General features: G+C 51.6%; 2 protein-coding genes across 2 annotated transcripts; both read right to left on the reverse strand.

Moving 5' to 3' along the window:
* Nucleotides 1-378: 378 nt before the first annotated feature.
* Nucleotides 379-2,969, reverse strand: GJB4 (gap junction protein beta 4). Its single transcript, XM_004025423.5, has 2 exons — nt 2,921-2,969; nt 379-1,773 (listed from the first exon to the last, which is right to left on the reverse strand). Exon 2 carries the CDS (start codon nt 1,449-1,451, stop codon nt 651-653), a length of 801 nt encoding a protein of 266 aa, XP_004025472.2. The 5' UTR covers nt 1,452-1,773; nt 2,921-2,969; the 3' UTR covers nt 379-650.
* Nucleotides 2,970-4,196: 1,227 nt separating this feature from the next.
* GJB5 (gap junction protein beta 5) lies at nt 4,197-7,676 on the reverse strand. The gene is made up of 2 exons (XM_004025430.2): nt 7,528-7,676; nt 4,197-5,402 (listed from the first exon to the last, which is right to left on the reverse strand). Exon 2 carries the CDS (start codon nt 5,376-5,378, stop codon nt 4,557-4,559), a length of 822 nt encoding a protein of 273 aa, XP_004025479.2. The 5' UTR covers nt 5,379-5,402; nt 7,528-7,676; the 3' UTR covers nt 4,197-4,556.
* Nucleotides 7,677-14,279: the final 6,603 nt, after the last annotated feature.

Consider the following 14,279-nt stretch of genomic DNA (forward strand, 5'->3'; position numbering starts at 1 on the left):
CCACCGTCAGAGGGGACTCACCTATCCGGGACCTGTGCTGGGCAGGGCTAGGGAGGCCCGACCCACGCTCATTCCTGTGATGGACGATCACTGAGAACCGACTCCTGCTGGGCACAGGGTCTCCTGGAATTCCTCTCCTCCTGCTTTGGCCAGCTGGTTGCAGAACCCAGAGGCCCCTGGAGTAGCCTCTGCCTTTGGGCACAGCCCATCATGTTCTGGGGGCACACTCTGTGTGTGTTGGGGGGTGATGGGTGAGCCTGGATCTGAGGTTCCAGTGCTCAGGTGCTCACTGAGTAGTCTCGGCATCCTCTCTGAGGTCCACCTAATCCCCCCCGCCCCCCGTTTTCCTATCGGCCACTCCCCACCTGGTCTGCAAAGTACTGGGAAAATCATATTTATTAAGAGGTTTGACATACACTGTTGCCATATACAAAATCCCCACTAGCCATCAACCTCCCTCCCCTGAGGCTCAGGACCTGGGGACCAAACTACCCCCAACCTCCCACATTGGCCCCTGGGCGAGCTTCCTGAGCCCCCACAGCCACCCTCCTCACCACCCTGCTACGGCAAGGATGCCACTGCCCCTGCCTGTTTTCCTGGGTGGCCTCAGGTTAGGGGGACCTGTTGATCTTATCTGCTGATCTCGCAGGTTATGGATACCCACCTGCATCCACTGGGGCCGACCCAGCCTTCATTAGGACAGAGTTCCCATCCTCAGGGTGCCCTCCCTGGGAGAGGACATATGGTGGGCACGTATCAGGTAGGCGTTCCCGGCGCCGAGGCCGCCGGTGCCTGGGGCCAAAGATCTCCATGCACCTCTTGCCCACCAGGTAGAAGACTTCACTGAGGTTGAGCAGGATGCAGATGGCAGCTGTGGTCACCATGAAGTAGGTGAAGACCTTCTTCTCCGTGGGCCGGGAGATGTAACAGTCCACAGTGTGGGGGCAAGGCTCCACGGAGCAGGCCACCACGCGGGGCATGTCATAATCCTTGTAGAGGCGGTGGAAGATATAGAGGAAGCCAGCGTCCACGGCGGCCTTGAAGATGAGGCTCAGCAAGTACGTCCACCACAGTCCGCCCCGCTTCTTGCTCAGGTTATCGTACAGGGATGGGGCATTGGGCCCGTGTTTCAGGTGGTGCTTGCGCTCGCGTTCCTCGCGGTAGGCCACGTGCATGACCACGAGCAGTGAGGGGCACGTGACCAGGATGAGCTGTAGGGCCCAGAGGCGCACGTGGGACACGGGGAAGAACTCGTCATAGCAGACATTGGGGCAGCCGGGCTGCTTGGTGTTGCAGACAAAGTCCTTCTGCTCATCGTCCCACACCTCCTCCGCTGCCACCACGTACACCAGCACACGAAAGATGAACACCACAGACAGCCAGATGCGGCTCAGCGCTGTGGAGTACTTGTTCACGCCACTCAGCAGGCCCTGCAGAAATGCCCAGTTCATGCTGGCTGTGTCCTGGGTGCTGCACGTGGAAGGTCTATACCTGGGTGCTACCTGCCTACTCAGGCCTTGGGAGCCTTGAGGCCTGGGGGAACCTGGAGATGGGCACCCTTAATGCTGGTGCGATTGACAAAATCTTTTCACAATCACCGTGTCATCATGTCTTCACTCCCAATGACTTGGTAGGGTAGGGATTGCCCCTGTCCTCATTTCACAAAGAGTAAGTGAAGGCCCAGAGATACCTGCCCAAGGGTCCACAGATGGAAGTAGCAGAGCTAATCTTGCACTTTGGTCTTCAGGTTCCAAAATCAGGGTCTACCTTATTCTACAAGGTAATAGATACATGTGAAGACAATCATCCTGCATGGATATGCCAGCCAACCTCTATTACCCCAAGTTTCAGCCCATGACTTCTAAAGAGACCGTAGGAAGGTTTGAATTGGACGATCTGCTCTCCCATCAGCTGCCAGGGCTGGGCCAGGGCAGGAGGGGTGGGAACGTATCCTTATCAGTTGTCAGATCCATCTCACTTTTACTGAACACCAACAGGAGCCTGGCCCCGTGTTGGGGACGTTCACATCAGCCCCTTGGTAAATCCCAGAGCAATCTTCATCCTTACTCCTTGCCTCTGGCTCCAGGAAGGTTCTCAGCCCTGGCATTCCCTCCCAAACTAAAAAGAGATGCTTTGGAATCACGGGGACTTGATGTCATCCCTGACAACCCGTGTACTGGTGCTGGGGCCTGAGGGCTGACTGTCTTGACCACAGTGGGTTCCTGTGGAGTTCCAACCATTCCAGCTTTAGGAAGGACCGGGGATAGATTCTGGCATGGTGTGGATCCCCCACTTACTTTCTCTGGGGGCACCCCCTCCTCTGTCCATTTAGTGGCTGTTTGCTGGCTGCATTTCCATTATTTCCTCTCAGGCCCCTCTCCTGTGGACTCTGACCTCCACACCCCCTTGTCTGGAGTCCCCATCAGGCCCCATGTCCAAACCCTCCCCTCCTCCTACCCTCCTCCTTCCCCATCCCCAATCCCTGACTCTGCTCTCAGCCTCTTCAGACATCGTGTGCCTGGGACACTTTCAGAACAAGAGGCATCGCCTGTACCCAAATGGTCTGTTTACCTGTCTTATTTTTTTTGCCAGGCTGTCAGCTGCTAGAGGGCAGGGCTCTTCACCTCTGTCTCCCAAGCACCTAGCACTGGCCTGGCCCAGTGAACACACAATAGATGTTTGTTAAACTGAACTGAAACCCATTTCTTCCTGATACCCCCTCTTCCCCAATCTTCTGTCGTCCCTTAGGTCAGCCAGGACATTCCTTCTCCTCCTTGGCACTTCCCTGGGGATCCTCTAGGGACACTGGCCCTCTGGCTCCCTCCCTGAAGCCCAGCCCACAGCCTGAGGTCCCTTGGATATCCTCAGCTCAGCTCGTTGCTTGCTTCCTGGCCAGCCTCCTGCCCTATTCGGTCCTCACCCTTCTTGGGTCCAGTAGCTGCTTCCTTGTCCTTGGGCTTGTCTGTCTGCCTCAGGACCTCCCGGAGGCAGCTTTTGTTCCTCTCTCCCTTGCTGGGTGGGGCTTTCTGGGCCAATGAGCCAAGCGAGAGTGATTGGGTGGGCAGGCAGGAGGGCGGACTTCCCCGGGCACATACTCAGAGCAAACACCTGCGGCTCTTCTCTCCTGGCCCACGCCTCCTCTCTAGCCTGGCTGGGTATGGCTGAGCCTGGCTCCCAGGCAGGCAGGTATGTGGGTGAGACTGCTCTGTGGGGTTCAGGAGCCTGATATCATTATGCCCAGGCCTAGGACAGCACCAGTGGGATTGACCCTGTCCCTTTCCCATTGCCTCCTTACCCTGCCTCCTTGCCCTCTCTCCTGCCCTTTTCCTGGGAAGCCTGATTCTGAGGTCCTCAGCAGCTGACATCTACGGAAAGCAGCAACCTTAATTTAGTGCAGGAACGCATCCCATTCTGGTGGTGGGATATTTCTGGGACTGGAGTCTGGGAAGCTCTTGGATTGTGTAGGGGATGGGAGGGGTCAACTATGACTTTTCTAGACCGGGGCACCCGTAGCCTTGGTGGAGGCAAGGAATGCAGGTCAGCAGCATGAAATGCCCCAGTTAGCACAGGGCCGGGCACAGCATCACTGTCCATCCTCTGTGGGTCCTGGGGAAGGCCTCCAGGGAAGCTGGAGTGTGACCTCACATATGCTGGTGGGGGGCCTGGGACCTGTGTTCTGGCTGGGATGATGAAGGTTAATGTGCAGCTAGGGAGGGGCCTTCTGCCTCGTTTCTCACAGGCATTATCGAGCACTTCCTAATACCAATGATTAACATTTATGTGTCCTTTTACAGCTGGTTAACCCTGTCCACAGCCACGAGCTCATCAGTCCTCAGCACTACCCCACAGGCTAGGTATTATTAACCCATTTTGGAGAGAAGCTTAAGTTACTTTCCCAGAGTCCCGCTGGAACTTGGATTCGACACAGGCATTCTAAGTTCATGAACTTCCCACTGCAACATGGACTAAGCTCCATTCTCTCTGCAGACAACCCACAGGCCTAAACTTGCCATGGGGGATAAAGGCTAGATGGGAGCATGAGCAAGTAGCACGTCCCCTGGAGTACTGGGAGCCCCCTTTCTGGAAGAGAGGATGCCCCTCAGGCTGGATCAAGTGCAGCTCTTCACGGGGGCAGAGAGATTGACACCATGAACGTGTGAGGGTCACAAAGGCCGCACAACCAGAGGGCACCTGGAACCAGCAAACGAGTTGACTTTTATTAAGTTCTGACAGTGGGCCACACACGATGAAGGTGCCCGCATGTGTGTTCTTCTATGAACGCCCTCCTCCCTCCAACCCTGGGCAGTGGTCCTCACTATTTCCATTCTAGAAAAGGAAACCGAGCTGCAGAGCAGAGGGGGATCTGGCCCCGTGCCGTCCAGCTGGGGCAGGTGGCTGGAGTTGAGGACTAGGAATTGGCTCCCAGAGCGTGTGAATCCTCTCTCTTGCCTGCCCCTACCTCATGGCGTAGCTCCCCCACTCTCAGGTTGCACCTACGAGAGAGGCTAGAGCCTCCCCATCCAGGCCCAACCTGCCAGACCAGTCCAGGCAGCCCCTCACAAGATGGTTTTCTTCACATGGTCTCGGGGGCGGTCTGGTAAGAGAGGAGGATGACTGTCTGAGCCCAGAAAGATGAGGTCACCCGAAAGGAGGTCGTCTTGTTTGCAGGAAGAGGTGGTACTGTGTGGGTGATGACCTGTGCACATGGCTTGAGCTTTCCTTGCTGCCAGGCACTCGTGGCATCTCTTGCTCACCAGGTAGATGAGCTCCACGAGGTTGAGCAGGATGCAGATGGCAGCTGTGGCCACCATGAAGAGGGTGAAAATGTTCTTCTCTGAGGGCTTGGCGATGAAGCAGTCCACTATATTGGGACACGGATCTGCGTGGCACTTGACCACAGGAGGGAGGATATATTTGGGGTAGAATGAGTGGAACACATAGAGAAAGGCGATGTCCACGCTGGCCTTGAACACTAGGCTGCAGACATATGTCCACCAGAGCCCACCCCGCTTCTTGCCGGGGTTCAGGTAGAGGCGCCCACTGTTCTCCCCATGGGCTTCTCGGTGCCTCTTCTCCTGAACCTCCCGGTAGGCCACGTGCATGACCACGAGCAGTGAGGGGCATGTCACCAGGATAAGCTGCAGGGCCCAGAGGCGCACATGGGACACAGGGAAGAACTCATCGAAGCAGACGTTGGAGCAGCCGGGCTGGCGAGTGTTGCAGTCGAAGTCCTTGTGGTCATCACTCCACACACGCTCGGCCGTCACCAGGTACACCAGCACGCGGAAGATGAAGACCAGAGACAGCCAGATGCGCCCAAAGGCTGTGGAGTACTTGTTGACCCCACTCAGGAGTCCCTCAAAGATACTCCAGTTCATGGTGGACCCACGCTTCAGCTGCTACTGCAGGGAAACAAGAACAATCATTTCCTACATTTATCACAGACTTGCTCTGAGCACTTTGTAGAAATATGTCATCACATTTCATCCTCACCATCACTAGAGGAGCTGGGTTCTACTACTGTCCCCATTTTGTAGAGGGAGGAAGCTGAGGTTTAGTGGCATTATACAAGGTTACACAACTATTAGGTGCAGGGCTGGGATTTGAGCATAGGTAATTAAGTCCAGAACCCAGCTCTTACCAATACCAGTGGATGAGGGTGGGTCCAGGGAGCCACTCATTCCTCCCGGGGCCTGAGGCTCTGGTCTTGAGGTTCTGCAGAGTGAAGACTGATGGAGCTGGGACATTCTGCCTGCTCCCTCTGTTTCAACCCTGGCCCTCCTCCTCAGGGGGCTGAGCCTTGAGATGGTTCTCTCCTTTCTGAGCACTGCTGCTTCTTCTCAGACAGCCCCTTCCCCAGGGGAACCTGCTCTTTGTCATTTTCTTGGCTCAGGGATGGGACTGGAAAGGAGGCTGGAACCTTGTCCCCACGCCCCCATCTGGTCTAACACTCTGTAATTAGCCAGGCAGAGTCCTGCTCAAGTGCCACTAATTTGAAGCATGGCCAATGCAATCCAGCTGAAAGCTAAAGCAGGCAGCAATAAATTCTCTGCATACAGTAGGTTTCCTAGAGTAACCTGGTATTCCAGTGTTTCCCAAACAGTGTTCCCTGGAACCCTGTCCCATAGGTTGGCAATAGGAGAAGTGAGAGAAGAGGATTCTGTGTCAAGAAAAGTTGGCAAACGTTGGGTTTAGTAAAGTTAAATAGGGTTCTTTTGCTCAACCGTGCTAATAAACTCACTAATAAATTCACCAAAAGAGGTATGAAATATGTGGCATTGCCCAAACTCATTTGCCCACAGAAGCCCTTTTCCTCCTGACATAACATTTATCATCTTGTGGAACAGCCTTGTCAAGACATCAAGTGGGAAATGCTGCTCCTGTCAGTTCTGCTGGTGAATTTGGCCTGATGAACTCACAGAATCAGATTCATCTCCGCGTAAGGACTGTGACTGCTAGGCAGAGTAAGGGGTCCCCACTTCCTCACCCGCGAGTCCTCTGCCTGATTCCTGGGGAGGGGGGTGTGTCCATTAAGACCCATGCACTGTGGTTTCAACCAACTGTGGACCCTGGGACCCCAAGGAACCTGTCTGCCTAGCCACTAAAGGGCTCATGATGGCCTTCCCATGCTGGTCCAGGCTGAAGCTCACCAGGCTCTCTGGAGCCTCTGCATGATCAACTGCAAAGCAGAGTAGTGATAACAGCCAATATCCATGAAGCATTCATGCCGTGCCAGGCACCGCTCTAAGTTCTTTGTATGAATCAGTACATTATTCCTTCACAGCAACCTTAGGAAAGGGCATATTTTTTATTCCCAATTTACAGATGAGGAAAGAGGAACACAGAGGGATTAATTAACCTGCTCAACGTCACACAGCTAATAAGTGGCAGAGCTAGGATTTGAACCCAGGCAGGCTGGCTCTAGAGCCCACCCTCTGGGAACTGCCCAGCCTTAGGCCTCAGACCCTTTCCTCAAGTTTCAATGAGCTGCCTGCCTGTTTGTGTGCAGACGGATTCTGTCCTTCCCCTTGTGGGTGGATCCTGGATGAGGGTGGCTGGAGGAACCTTTGCCCACCACCCTGTCTCCACACCACCTGCGCCACTTGGACGGGGGATGGGTGGGGGTGGGGGCCGGGGGTTGGGGGGAGCTCTGTTTTGAATCACCAGCTTGCATGCTCAGTCCTGTCTAAGGTAGGACTCCTGGCAGCTTCTCAGGGAACACCCAGGAAGGCCCCGCCCTTAGCCCCAGGGGCTCTCGCCCAGCCCATCCCTACTTGGGGAGGAGTGGGGCAGGGCTTTGCAGGCCCAGGCAGAGCTACCCTGCCTGCTGAGCTTCCGGCCTGGCCCCTGCTCCCACCTTTGCCCAGCTGGGGAGACCTGAAAGAACCCAGAGCCCCTTATTCCTCCACCATCAGGACCCAGGGTGGCAGATGTGTCCAGGCCACATCCCACCACTCCCCAGCAGAGAAGTGTCCTCTTGCCACGTATGCCAAGGGGCAGGGCACATGCGGACACAGATGCCCTTACCTGAGTGACTACTCCTCAGGGCTCTCCTGGCTCCCAGCAGCTGGCAATAGGACTCAGCAAGCAGCTGGAATTTCATATCCAGAAGTGGGGAAGGTTTTCGGGGAAGCCCGTTGAAGCCTGTTTCCAGGACAGAGCCTGCCGGGTGTGCTGGCCCAGCCTGGGAGGAGGAGGAGCTGGGACCTGCACTGCCATTGGCTGGGCCCTAGCCTCCCCAGACTGCTTCTGATGAGGCTCAGGAAACTGAGGGGTTCCCTCCTCCCAGGGCGCTGAGCCTCGAATCCTGGTATCCTCTCAGGGGAGAGCCACAGGTCCACTCTGACTCCTTGTTCATCTTCCCATCTGTGGGCTTGTGTGGGAGAAGCTGAGGCCTGAATCCCAGCTCTGCCATTTTCTCACTGTGTGATTTCTCACCTTCTCTGTGAAAGTGGGAAAAGAACAACACCTACTTCATAGGGTGGATACGTGGATTAACCCAGCCTTAGGGGTGAAGTGCTTAGAACAGTGCCTGACACAAGGGAAGCCCTGTCTACAATTGCCTATAATGCGTGTAAACTGCCCAGCACAGGCCTGCCGCATGGTATGTCCTCAAAAAAATGTTTCTTCCTCCTCCTTTTCCTTATTCCTAGGCCTTTTCTTTCTGAGATACAGGGAAGGCAGAGGAGAAGGGAGGGAGAGAGAGACGTATGCACTAGAGAAAATCTCATTTGGATGCATGTTGTCTTTGGGTTAAAAAGGCCAAACCCAAGCCAGGCAGGAACCACAGGAGAGGTGGAGAAGGTGGGCAGGGGCACCTGGGGAAGTCTTCTCATTAGTGCACAGACACAGTCTGTTGGCCTAATTAACTTCCAAGGTGCCCTGTATCAGCAGGTCACTTGGGGTCAGGATTCAGCAGACAAAGTATCCAGGAGCCACAAACACCTCATGTCCACAAGCAAACACAATGTAGCTTCACATGAGCATACTCTTACACACAGGCCACAATTATGGGCACAGTGTTGCACACACATGCAGCAGTGGCTTTATTTTATTCACTGCTCTATCCCTTGTGCCTAGTATGGTGCCTGGTGTCTTGTCCAGTTAGGCTTCAATTTATATTTATTGAGTGAATGATGTGTGAAATGCACACACCCTGCAGAGAGTCACACATTTCTATACTCCATGCTCTTTCCAAAAAGCTGTTGCCAAGTACAGGAGAGAGGAGGCATATAAAGAGATCAGTTACAACATTGTGAGAAGTCCTAGAAAAGACACAGATAGAGAAGGGAGTTTTAAGTTCTGCCAGAGGGAGACCCAGAGAAGGTAACATTTAAGCTGGGTCTTGAAGGATGTATAGGAGTTTACCAAGAAGAGATGCTGAAGAGGGGCCTTTGAGGCAGTGGGCACATAGCGTGCAGAGGACCTTTGTGAAAAATAATGGAAGAGCATTGGAGAGTGGGCTGGGTAGTGGTGGGGACACCACATGGCAAGGAGCCTGGAAGGTCAGCAAAGACCTTCCAGACCATGAAGGACCTGGAATGTCATGCTAAGGAGTTTGAATTTATCTTGTGTGCAGAGGGAGGCATGAGGGAATTCTTTTCTTTTTTCTATTTTTACATTTTGTATTGTGCTGAGGCAGGAAAAAGGAAGAGACATGGTCAGATTGGTACATTTGATTCTCATTATTCAAGGTAGTTATAGTCTATAAGTCACCATGAACACCAAGTTAGTGAATATTGAAGCATTCTTCCTAGAGGACATATGAGGTTAGGTTCCTGCAAGCTTCTGTTTACAACGTGGTTATCAACTGATCAATACAGAAGTCTGTTTATGTGTGTTTCTGAAGACACCTTGTTTAATATATATTGTTGACTCATTAATATTGGACTCATAGCCAACACCACTATAACTCATGACTCAATGAAGCTTGTCTAACACACATATTTTTTCCATAAGGCCCATCATAGCCTTCGTGTGCTTAGAAACACTAGATGGCACTTCAGCACTGTACTCGGGGCCATTTCAAACAGCAAAACCCCAGCAAAAAGCAAGAAATGAGAAAAACATGGCACTAAGTAGACCTCCAATAGAACGTGTTTATAGCATTAGAGCTGAAAGGGGAAGGCAGAATGTCACCTTGTTCAGCCACAGCTGGGAACACGTGCATTGGGAGACTCAAATTTTTGCCACTCTGTGCATGTTATAAATGGCCATGAAAGTGTCTTAAGTGTAAATTTTGGCTTAGAAATAAATTGTGGTGAGCTGGAGAATGCACAATACGGAATCTGTGAATAATGAAGATCAACTGTATGTTTAGAAAGCTTCCTCTGTTTGAGAAAAGAGGCTGGAGGGGCTTGTGAGACCAGTATGAAAGTTACTGCAATGATTTAGGCAAGAAATGAGCAAGAGGGTTGGATTTGGGAAATAGCTGGTAAATACAGCTGGCAGCTTTGGGGGACTGACTGGATGTAGGGTGTGAGGCAGGAGGCTGACCTAGGATGGTTCATAGGTCACTGGTTTTGGTGATTTGATAGGTGATTGGGCCACTGATAGAAATAACCCTATGAGGTAGGAACTCCAATGGCCCCATGTTTCAGATGGGAAAACTGAGGCCCAGAGAGGCTAAGAAACTTGCCTGGGCTTGCACAATCAGTAATCAGGAGAGCTGGGGGTGGAATTCAGGTAGCTGAGCTCCAGAGCCAGTGCTCTTAACACCGTAATGCTTCAACATCTTCATACCCAAGGATTTGGCAACACTGTCGGCTCCTTTATGCTTGATAAACAGAATCATTTACTCATCGTCAAATATTCATTAAGCACCTACTATGTGCCACGTGTTCTGCCTGATAGTGGAAATAAATCGGTAAGCATGGTTCTCATGGTTCAACCTCTGGGCCTGGTCCTCTTGAAGATTACAGTCAAAGGAGGAAATAAGACATTAAACACACACACACACACACACACACACACACACACACGCACACACCAATAACTCTAAAAATGCAATTGTGATAGAGTCACAAAGGAGAAGCACAGTGCCAAGAAAATGTATAATGGAGAACCAGACCTAGTTTCAGCAGGCAGGGAAAGCCTTTCCAAAAGTGTAAGATTTAAATTGAGGCCTGGAGCTTTCTCCTCTGCCAGTAACCCTCTGCCTGCTTCCTAAAATGCCAGCACTCTCCAGAGCTCTCCTGGATTCTCTTCTCTCAGTGCACTCTCCACAGGCTGTGGCTCCTACCACCAGCTTGGGGCTGAGGACTCCAACTATTGCTGCCACCTCGTGACCCTGGATAGTTGATGTGGCTCTTACTCAGCACACGTAGCACTGAACTCATTAACTCCAAACACATCTGTGACGAACCTATGCACCACTTTTCCCACTCACTCCCCCTGCTATGCTTGGAATGTGTCCCCCAATGCTCTCATGTATTGAAACTTAACCCCCAATGCAACAGTGTTGGGAGGTGGGACTTTAAGAGGTAATTAGGTTAGTTGGATTAACATCGTTATCATGGGAGTGGGTTTGTTATCGTGAAAGTGGGTTTATTATCAAGTGAGAGGTTTCAATGGAGGCTTCATGGCTGTTCTTTTACTGAGGGATGGGACTCAGGGGATGCTGGAAATCCAGGAGGGAGCTGGAGGTGGGAAGGGTGGAAGGTGGGCATGACAGAGAAGAGGCAAACCTGGAAAACAGGGAAAGAGTTGTGTGATGGGCAGAATCCACACAGACCTGGGCTCAAACCCCATTTCTGCTTCCTAGCTATGTGGCCTTGGTCAACTCATTTTTTCTCTCTGAGCCTTAGTTTCCTTTTTTTCGAATGTGGAAGGGGTGGGGGGGTGCTGTTGTGAGGAGTGCTTGAGAGAATGTATGTAAACATGGTGATTTACAGCTGGCATGTCTCACACATTCATTTTCTTCCACTCTGTGGGCTGTTGCTCTCTGACCTGTTGGGTGGACATTTGCTTTTCCTCTGGGATGAATGGTCATGCTCTTCCACTATGATGTGCCTCCCTTCCTAGGCCTCTAGATCTACTCCACCGGCTCTGCCCATGCTTCCAAGCTCAGTCCGAGGAGGCTGAAACTGGGATGTGCCCCTTGGTCTCTCCCTACGAGACTCTGTGTGAGCTCTGTGAGTTCTGAGGCTCTGTGTGAGCTGGGTCATGGAGAGGCTCACCATTCCTGAGACTGGGGCCCAGTGCTTCTAGGTATCCTTGTCCCTCCAGCCCGGCCCACACTAAAGCTGAATCATTGGTCTCAATAACACAGTGTTTTGCCGTCTCTGGGCCGGTTGTCTCAGTTCCATTTGGGGCCTCCCTTTTAGAGTATTGAGGGCTCATGAGCAGTTCTTGAAGCTTTGGCCACTGGCTGCCACATTTCCCCTTGCTAACAAGAGTTCCAAGGCCAAGGACCTTCCTGTTGGGCTCTTGCCTGGATGCTCAGAATCTCTGCTGAGTCATGGTCCAGTGTGGGGACCACAAGACTTACTGAAAGTAACCAGACAGCTCTGCATTTTAAATCTGGTTCCATCAAGTGGTCAGTACATGTAGCAGGTGCTATCAGTATCTGCCCCAGATCCTCTTGGCATACTCCTTTTTGGTGGTTAAGAGGACCTAGTACAGCACAATGATTTACAGCAGGCAGGACCAGTGTCCAATGGCCAGCACCTGCCACTCTGCCTGGGGCTCTCTGGGCTTCTGGGCCTCTGCCTACATAGGAGGTAGGCTGGAAGTGCTAGTGAACTGATGCCCCACTGGGAAAAGCCCTCAACCAGTGACTGACAGAAGTTAGGGTATAAATTCTCCAGCCTCCTCAGCCTTTGATTGAGATGACTGTGAAGTCATTTTCTACTGTTTCCCAGCAGTCCCCAGCAGGATTAAGCTCCGTTGCCCATGGAGGTAACTCACTCAATTAAACATCCTTCATTAGCTTTCTTCCCTTCTCTGACTCACTGCCCATTCCCATGTTGATGTTTCCTCGGATGGCCTCCCAAATAAACAACTTGCATGCAAATCCTGTCTCAGGCTTGGCTTTTGGGAGAGCCCAAACTAAGACATCTCTTGTTTGAACAGAGAAGCAATCTCATTTCCTGGGGAATTCGCCTATCTTCACTCTAACCAGCCGCATCTTTGCTCATTGAGTGTTGATTGGCTCAGAGGTGGGACTGGCCCCCAGTTGAGCTAATCAGTCATACTTATCTTGCTCAGTTGATTGGTCCAATGTGACAACTTAACCCACGCTGATCTACCAAGGGGTCTTCCCTGGGACTTTTGAACATGGGATAGGGAGAGTGTCCATCTGATTATAGATATAGTGAGAAGTGAGGCTCTGGAATTGCTGGCAGCCTGCTGTTTGACAAAGCTGCTTTGCTGAGTGAGACAATGATTCTGATGCAGAAAGGGAAGCAGAAACAAAAGATAAGCAAGCGAGTGCTTGGAAGGCACTGGAATCCCTGGCCTGATCTATCTTTGGAGCCCAGCCGTAATGTTTTCTTTCCTGCATGCACATAAACCACTGCATTATCCTTTTGTTTTAGCCTGTTTAATTTAGGTATCTGTCATTTGCAGCCAAATATACTCTCTGTAACCTTGGATTTGCCATTTAATAGTGCCTGGTGCATAGTAGGTGTTCAACAAATATTTGTTGACTGACTTGTACCCTCTGGGCCCTGTTTCCCTTACTTGTGTGTTGGGGGTGATAATTAGTAGCTCGTAGGGCTGTTGCATGGATGAGAAAATGAGAGGGAGAGGGCTGTCTTGGCCTGTTTCATGCCCCTGCAACAGACCACCACAGACTGGGTGATTTATAAAGAATAGATATTTATTTTCTCACAGTTCTGTAGGCTGGGAAGTCCAGGACAAAGGACTCTAGATGCCTCCTGGCATCTAGTGAGGATGTGGCCTCTGCTCCCAAGATGGTGCCTCAAACACTGTGTCCTTCAGAGAGGAGGAATGCTGTGTCCTCACGTGGCAGAGGCAGAAGGGCCAAAACGGTCAAACTTCTTCTATTAAGCCATTTTATAATGTCATTAATCCATTCATGAGAGTGAAGCCCTCATTATCTAAACACCTCCCCAAGGGCCCCACCCCCCAATACATCAGGGATGAAGTTTCCAACATATGAATTTTGGGGGACACATTCGGACCATAGCAAGATCTCTGTCAACTATGAAGTGTCAGACCCAAGCAAAGAGCTTTGTTCTGCCTGTGAGCCAGGGAGGGTGCCAGGGAGGATGCCAGGGAAGGCAGGGCATCTTGGGTGAGGTGCTCAGAGCCCTGCCTGGATCTGTGGATGCACAGAGCTAGTGAAAGCTGCATGAAGATGAAGATGATGGGAGTGGAATGGGAGGAATGGCTTGGGGAGATTTTTTTTTTCTTTTGAGAGAATCAATAAGAAGGGCAGAGAAGGGAATTAATGTTTATTGACTCTCTGTTATGTAGCATTCACTGGGCCCAACTCCTCACATACATCAGAGAGTGCAAACTGGTGACCTGGAGGCAAATGTTTTGTTTGGCCTTCACGGTGCTAAAGAAACATTTCAATTAATTACCAACATATCAAAAGCTAGAGGTTCCATATGAAAACATATTTTGGGGGAAGTTCTAGATGATCTGGCAGCATGGGGTCTATATTCCCTGTAGCATCAAGAGCTGGAGCTGACAAGCAGCTGCCCCCACCTTGTAGTCATTAAGATGGTAATCCTGGACACTGTCAACTCATCTTCCCAATAGCCCTGCAAAGCCCACTTAGTTCCATTTTATAGATGATAAAACTGAGA

Source organism: Gorilla gorilla, chromosome 1 (assembly GCF_029281585.2).
Source record: "Gorilla gorilla gorilla isolate KB3781 chromosome 1, NHGRI_mGorGor1-v2.1_pri, whole genome shotgun sequence".
In the NCBI taxonomy this organism is placed as follows: domain Eukaryota; kingdom Metazoa; phylum Chordata; class Mammalia; order Primates; family Hominidae; genus Gorilla; species Gorilla gorilla.